This window comes from Myotis davidii, unplaced genomic scaffold (genome assembly GCF_000327345.1).
Source record: "Myotis davidii unplaced genomic scaffold, ASM32734v1 scaffold27, whole genome shotgun sequence".
NCBI classification, from domain to species: Eukaryota; Metazoa; Chordata; class Mammalia; order Chiroptera; family Vespertilionidae; genus Myotis; species Myotis davidii.
This window is the reverse complement of record NW_006297821.1, coordinates 106,058-114,280: the sequence shown is the minus strand read 5'-3', so window position 1 is coordinate 114,280 and position 8,223 is coordinate 106,058. Positions and strand designations below refer to the sequence as shown.

The 8,223-nt window shown below is 44.0% G+C and overlaps 1 protein-coding gene across 5 annotated transcripts in view; it reads right to left on the bottom strand.

Annotated features, from left to right (window-relative positions):
- Positions 1-8,223, bottom strand: part of BCAS1 (breast carcinoma amplified sequence 1) — a 74,360-nt gene that overhangs the window by 31,137 nt on the left and 35,000 nt on the right. For 4 of the 5 annotated variants that reach the window (XM_015570400.1, XM_015570403.1, XM_015570399.1 and 1 more), the window contains exons 5-7: positions 7,415-7,570; positions 6,476-6,520; positions 3,555-3,689 (exon numbers count right to left, since the gene is read on the bottom strand). In XM_015570400.1, the coding sequence (XP_015425886.1) occupies positions 3,555-3,689; positions 6,476-6,520; positions 7,415-7,570 (336 nt within the window). The remainder of the gene's footprint in view (positions 1-3,554; positions 3,690-6,475; positions 6,521-7,414; positions 7,571-8,223) is intronic. The other variant, XM_015570401.1, reaches the window with a different exon arrangement.

Sequence of the window (8,223 nt, the reverse complement as noted above, 5' to 3'; positions counted from 1 at the left end):
CCTTCTTTCTTCTTTCCTTCCTTCCTTCCTTCTTTCCTTCCTTCCTTCTCTCTTTTCCTCTCTCCCCCTCCTCTCTCTTTCTCTTCCTGTCCTCCTTCCCCATTCTCTCTTCCTGTCCCCCTTCTGGGCCACGCTGAGGTCCAATTCCAGGATGTCTGACTTCCTCAGGGCCAGGGCCATGACCTCCCATGCTCTGCCTCCTCTTGAGTCATGGGGTAAAGGGAGTTAGGAGGAAGAGAGTCTCAACTGATCTCAACATGAGTGAACACCGGCATTAGCAATTATTTTCTCTTAAAAAATATTTTTGCTGATTTCAGAGAGGAAGGGAGAGGGAGAGAGAGATAGAAACATCAATGATGAGAGAGCATCATTGATCGGCTGCCTCCTCCATGCCCTCCACTGAGGACTGCACCCAGGCATGTGTTCTGACCGGGAATTGAACCACGACCTCCCGGTTCATAGGTAGACACTCAGCCATTGAGCCACATGGGCCTGGCCAGCATAACCAATTTTAACACTCGGTCCATCTGACCTGACCACTTTTAAGCATCTTCATTTTATGATTTGTGCTCCAGGAGTTAGTGACACAAGCCCTTTCAATTCTAGGGATGTCAGATCTCTGAGTAAAAGAAAAAAAATCCGGCAGTAAAACTGGGGTGTGGAAATTCAGGAAGCTTCATGGTACTTTTGATGTTGGACAGAGTCTTAGAGACCCTCTGGGCTAATGCCCGAATTTTCACGGACGGGGAAACTGAGGCCCATGATCTGCTCGACATTAATTAGGGGCCACAGCCTGGCCTCAGCTCTGAACTTTGGCTTTCTTTCCACACAGCACATCGCCTCTCCATAGGGTGTTTGCAAAGGACATCAATTTGACTATTTAAAGCCACACGCTGTGTTTTCTGTGCTTCTTTGAAGAGGAAGAAATTCTAGAACTTCAGAATCTGGGGGCTTTGGTTGTGTGTGTGGAACCCTCATGCGGCTTTGGCTGAGTGGGCTGAGGACAACGATGGGGCAGCCACGAGCTGGACAGACACCCCAGCACCTCAGGGTAAGTAGCAAGCACTGATTTACCATCCAAACAGTGTGGGTGGGGTCGATAAGCAACTGTAAGGGCGCTAGCAGGATGATGACTGCCCCTCGGGAAAACCTGAGTGGGGACGGGGCACTTCTGGGCGTGGCCAAAGCACCAAAACAACGCCCGCCACTGAGCCTGTGGTCACACCCAGTGTTTGGGGACGCATGAGAAGGTCCAATCTGAGGCATTGCAGATTCAGATTCAGCCCAAGGAGAGCTGACACTTGTATTCTTTATGGCAAGAATGTTATTCCATTTATTAATTCCAGGCTTCTCCACTTTTTTAGGCTAAAGAATTCTTTTTATAGGAAGAAAATTGAGACTTAGAGAAACAAACCTAGGCATTAACCAGAATTGGTAACCATTTAGAGCAAAACTAGAAGATAGTATTTCATCCTTGAATTTCTTTTCTTTTGTTTTGTTAATCCTCACCCCAGGATATTTTCCCATTGGTTTTTAGAGAGAGTGGAAGTGAGGAGGAGAGACACACAGAGAGAAACATTGATGTGAGAGAGACATGTCAATTGGTTGCCTCCTGCACGTGCCCCGACCAGGCCAGGGATGGAGTGTGCAACAGAGGTACGTGCCCTTGACCAGAATCACACCCAAACCCGAGATCTTTCCATTCTTGGGACGATGCTCTATCCACTGAGCCAAACCAGCTAGGGCTTGGATTTCTTCTTTTCTATTCTAGGTTATAATAAAATCAAGAAGATTGATTTTAATCACACCTCCTGTAATCATGCCACAAGGGTTATTGATAGAATCTGCCGGGTCAGTTTCAATAGCCCTATTTTCTGATCTTTTTGCACAACAGGGTAACCAAGTAAAGAAAATAAACAAACTGTCCTAGGCATGGAGATAAGAGCCAGGGAGAGCTACCAAACTGCTGCATACGAGAATTAAGAACAGTTGGGAATCCCCTTACTCCACTTTTACATGGAAAGAGACTGCGTGTGACTTGAGGCAAAACCCCAAAGTCCTTGCATGTGAATTACAGCATCCCAGAAAGGGACTGCCATCCTACCCAATATGCACGTCAGGGGCAGGAGGGGAGGCCAGTGATTTGGGGAGGTCCTAGGAAGATTGAACTTGGGGGTCCAGGGAAAGGGGAGGGATTCTGGGTGTGAGATGAATGTCATCGTGAAATGCAGGGCTGGGCTGAGTACTCTTCTCACACTCCAAGGCCCCTACTTACTCATCAGGGCTCCAGAGGAGCTCAGCTGGACCCCCTGCATGAGGCCTATGGCGTTTCACTAGCTGTTACCAAACGGACTCCCGCACACAGTACCACTGCTTTTTAACGTTGCCCCTTCCATCGCAATTTCTATCACCCCTTTCTCTCTTTACAGAACAAAAAAAGCCTGTATGGAAATTGAAGGGTGGCTTCCTAACACGTTTATGCAAATATAGATTCACCCATGAGAATTTCTATGGAGCTTTTATTTGCATACACAATCCTGGGACTATCACATCCAGCTGGGACATTTTTTAATAAGATCATTCAACTTAGTGCAGAATGGTTGATATTTTAGACACATTCCCAAGCCCGCTGGCCCAATTCAAGGGTGCTTTTAACTGATGGTTTCAGACCAACACTGGCATCTTCTTAGCCATGAGAAGAGTGAAGTCTCCCAAGGACTCCTAAGGACATGGAGATAGAACTTGTTCTGCCCATTCGTTGTTTTGTTCTGCCTGGGTTTTCATGTGGGTTCAGTATAAGCTCAGTTAATACAGGCAATGGATGGAGCAGGCCACAGAAAGATAAAATTGTTATCTTTAAGTTAGAAGAGTATTTCCCAAAGTGTAGAAAGCATACCACTGACGGTATCAGAGAGGATTTTACGTTGCACAGAGATATGACATGAAATGACACCCAAATACTGAAAATACTTTTCCTTTTTCAACTCTCACTGAATTATTCCCAAAAGATTTGGGGGAAATTCTTGGTCTGCTGGTGGCTATCTGCCTTCAAAGGGCATTAGATTTGGACTTAACACAAAGAGCTTAAAAATGTAAGCTATTTTTTTTATTAGCCATATTAATGGTTACCTTCCTCGTCTGAGGATTCTGATTTCCTACGTAAAATGTAACATAAAGTTTCTATTAAAGATACCTTTCCATAGGAAATGGGTTGACTTCAATATAAAAATATCAAGTAAATAATAGTGTATATGACAAAAGTGATGACGGTGGCATGCATACTTTCAACATTTGGGAAACACTGGGTTAGAAGAATAGTTTCAGAACCCTGGTCCACGCTAGGAAGAAACCAGTGTGAGATGTTTGTAAATATGGAGACTTTTTAAAAAATTACTGAAATTTGATTCACAGAATCTTGAATCCCCCTTTAATAGTTCCAGCCACCCAAGGCTCTCTCTTCCCCGAAGCGGAGCTGGGTGGATACAGGATGGCATGTGCATTGCGTGGTGAAGACCAGGGTTCTTTGTTCCCCTCCTAGTTCAGCAAATACAGACCTTATGCCTAAAGAACCGTCTAAAGGCGAGTCCTAGCCTGGGGCTGTCCAGGTGCTTTTTCTTGGCGCCTTTCGCCTGGATCTCGAGTGTCTTCTGCCCAGCTTGCCCATCACAGACACTTTCTGCTTTGCACGCCTTTTGGGCAACAGCAGTCACAGCTTAGCACTTTGTTTTTAAACAAAATCCATTCCCTCCATTGTTTTTAAGTACATTCAAACACTTCGACAATTCGCGGCATATCACCTGCATCCCCCAACCACAAGACGCCATGTGGCTGTTTCTCTCTTTGAGACTCTCAAAGGTGATTTGCTAAAGAGCACAGTCCATGGCAGGCACACGTGGGTTTTCACCAGGTCAACTTGGTTCAATGACCCAGATGAACACAACTTTATTTGCTAAAGGCAATGACAGAACATTTCAACTCTGTCTACAGGACATAAAATACCCAGATGAAAAATCTACCAAGTTAAAAAGGTAACACAGTCTCTACTTGACAGTTTTAAATATCTAAGTCAGTGGTTCTCAACCTTCTGGCCCTTTAAATACAGTTCCTCAGGTTATGACCCAACCATAAAATTATTTTCATTGCTACTTCATAACTGTAATGTTGCTACTGTTATGAATCATAATGTAAATATCTGATATGCAGGATGATCTTAGGCGACCCCTGTGAAAGGGTCGTTCGACTGCCAAAGGGGTCGCGACCCACAGGTTGAAAACCGCTGATTTAAGTGTACTGCCACATGGGAAAGAAAACAAATATTTGAAGACAACAAATGATAGATTTTTGCGTCCTAGAATCAAGTGACTTTCATTTCCAAACGAACCTCCTTTAATTCAGTGCTAGCGACTTCAGGGAAGCAGTATCACCCACAAAAATGTTAGCTGACTTCTAGATGGGCAGATCTCCCAGACCAAAGAAGTTGCTAGTCTGAGCCAGTTCACTGAGCCAAAGTGGGGAGAGGTTGGAACTGAAGTAGCCCAGCCACAACCACTCAGAATTGTTGACTCAAGTTACAAATGGGGGGCGATTTTGTGTGGGGTGTGCAGTGTGCTAAAAGTTCCCCAAATGGAAGGATGGACAAATGGCACAGACATTTCAAAAGTATGATTCCAAGAACTGCAGTAGAAAACATGTCAAAAAGACCAGGTATGAGAACCAGGGCTGTAGAAAGAGGTCTGTGGGTGTCAAGGACAACCTACACCCACAAAACTCTCCTTTGAAACTGGGCTCCTCACAGCTGTCAGGGCTGGACAGAGATTCTATCAGCCAGGCCCGTTCCGTTGGGACCACATTCTGGGTGGAGGACTAGTCTGGTGTCTGAGCAGCTGAAGGGAGTGAGAGCATCAGGTCACTTAAGCCACAAAACACACCCACATACCCACTATTTACAGCCTATTGTGCTATGCGTCCTCAAACAATACAAAACACAGACCCAAAAGAGAAACGTTGGACCCGAAATATTCATTGAACTTGACACTGGCTGCCTTATAGCAAATGAATAATTCCACAGGAAAACACATGTACATGACTCAGATACCTATTTTTTCTTTTACTTTTTTTAAAAGTATGTTTTTATTGATTTCAGAGAGGAAAGGGAGAGGGAAGAGAGATAGAAACATCAATGATAAGGGAAAAATCATTGATCGGCTGCCTCCTGCACGCCCCACACTGGGGATTGAGCCTGCAACCTGGGCATGTGCCCTGACCGGGAATTGAACCATGACCTCCTGGTCCACAGGTCTACACTCAACCACTGAGCAACACTGGCTGTGCTCTATTTCTTTCAACAAAAGCATAAAGTTCTAGAGAAACGAGTCAATACCAGACAAATGTAATCACGGTGCTGTCTGCCTTACAGTGGTTATGGAAATAGGGGTCACCGACATTTGAACAGAGCTCCATGGTTTACCAGGCATTGTCCATCTTTCACTCATTCCTGGGCCGGAGAGATAAAATTTTTACTGTCCCCATTTTATAAATGTGGAGATTTGGGTTCAGACAGGTTAGGATGACATAGCAATTGGGTTGTAGGACCAGAGGTCAAACACAGGTCTGTGACAAATTCTAGGATCCTTTTCATAACTTAGCCCCTTCAAATACGGGCAGCAGATGTATCGGGCTGGCCAAGCCATTTATTTGGTCCTGGTGTCTTTCAAAACACTCTCAGTTATTAAAAGGAGGACGAAAGACACTTAGCTGTCACCAAGCTAAACTTTCCTTAGGAGCCCCGTGGACTTTAAGCCATGTGATCCACTAGAGATAATCAGTTTTGTCAAGTGTGAAGGGAAAACATCTCTAGAAAGTAGTCATTCCAAACAAGTTTAGTTTGAGGGGAATTGGCTGAATTTCAGGATGATAGTGAAAAAATCCCGGGTCTCTAGGGCATCCTAACTCCTTGGGCGTGTCCACTGGTGACTACTTCATTTCATCAAATAAGTGCCTTTGCAGTGAGATTTATTTTTTTTCCCAAACGACAGAAAAACAAGGAACATATTTTTTAAAGACCAAAAATATAGCAGCCTTTACTTCCACTATAAATTGAGTCTCACCTCTTCCTCATTTCCATGAGCTAATTTTGACTATATTCCCTGGGTCTCTCTACACACAGCTAAAGAGACCAAGAGGATAGATAATTATTAGTACTCTGCTCTTCTTCTATATAAGAAATGGATTGTTGTGACATTATTTAGTCAGAATTGGCATATATTTCAAGCTTCCCACTAAAATTTTTATTAAAATGCCATTAACATAAATGAGACATTCAAAGACAATCTAACAGTGCTATTAAATTGCTAAAAATGTGCATATGTGCATAAGCATATCCACACACAAAAATTCAAGAAACAAAGAAGCAGATACCAATTCAAATCCAATTCTATACACGAACCCAAACACAAACACACTTCAAACTACCTACCGTGTCTTCCAGATCTTTTTTTGTTTCAGCTTTGTTAGGTGACACCTTAAAAGTTTGAGAAATCAAATGTTAAAACTTATAGCTCTTTAGGGTGATTTTATTTCATAGACACATAGTTTTTAGGTCATTCTAATTCACTCTACAGGTAAAGAATGTAACCCAAAATCCTTTTAATAGAGTAGAAGCCCACAGACTTCTGGTATATCTACTATACAAAAGTTAACAAAAGAGGGTGTTTTATAATGAAATGCATCAGGTCTCATACATTCACCAAGAGTTTGACCACATTAAAAAATTGACTGGTGGAATGCCACAGACTTTCCATCGACTCTGCCACTAATCCAACAAATGCACAACCCTTTGGTGTTTTTTGGGTTTTTCCTCTGAAGTCAGTCTTGGTCTTTGGAAGTAGCCCAGACACACTTGGAGCTGTCTGCTTAATGACTTCATTTACCAGCCCCTTTCTGAGTATCTGGCATGTGCCAGGTCGTGGGTTCTTCCCCTCAGGGTCAGAGATGAGCAAGCCATGGGAGACATGGGTTCCTGCCTCCATCCAATTCAAATGGTTGACTGAGCTGGAACAAGATAGAAAGTGGTTTCTATCATATTTGCCATGTGAGTGTCAAAATGCTTTGACGGGTTAAGAACTTGAGGAAGTATTCTCCAGTTATTTTCATGATCAATGACCATCCAGTTGCAATAGAGTTCCATTACAATCCAGCTCAACGCTATGGAATTTAGGCACCCATGGCTCCCATTTCCGAAGTCTCCCTCATTGAAGGCCTGTTATAACAATTTCCTTGCAAAACACATCTTGTCGTTGTTCTCCAGTGTCCCAGCTGCATCAGTCAGAACAATGACACTCAAATGTGCATTATTCTTAGAATAACACAACTTTTGAGCAATAGAATTGAGGGGGAAAGGAAGGAAATGACTTACCAGCGTTTTAAAGAAGCTCATGATGGGATTATTATCCTCCGTGATAGCTGTTGTCTGGGGGTCCTCCGTGGCAATCTCCAATTCTTCAGGGTCCCGGGGGAGAGAGCAACTCACGGGTGTGACTTCCTGTCCCTTGTCTTGGCCTTCAGCTATGCCCTAGGAGCAAAACAGCATTTTCACAGTTGCAACTTGTTGAATGTAGACTCTCAAAGTAATATTTTTGGTTCACACCCCTCTCTCCCTTGCCCCCTAATTCCAGCCATATTTCGTCTGCCCACGGGTGTGTAGAACAATCAGGAGCTTATGAGAGTCACTCTTCCTCCCCCTTCCGCTCTTTCTAACATATTCAGCATTTGCAGCTAGTCGGAGGGACATTGTTTGGAGGGTAACAAACACAGCCGTGCACATTGCATTCCAAACAAAAACCCTTTTCTCCCAATTCTGCAAAGAGGTTGTGCATGATGCCAATGGTCTCCATCTTCGTGGTCTCCTAGTCCAGTGATCCCCAGAGACGTGTCTGAGTTCTCATAATCCACACAATGGTGAATCATAGCAACTAAAAAAAAAAGAACTGATATTTTAAAATAATAATTGTGTTGTCTGGATCTGGTTGTTTATTGGTGCCAGGAAGGTGATATAGGGACTGAGTTTCTCTCTAACTCAGCCAAGGGGTAGCATGCATTCTGACTCTGTTCTCCTGTCTCATCTCCACTTCTGTGACTCTGGGTCAAGGCCTGGCCATCTCTCCACCCCATGACTGCAATCCCCCCCGCCCCCCCGCCCCCCGCCGCCCTGGTCTCTTGGACTCC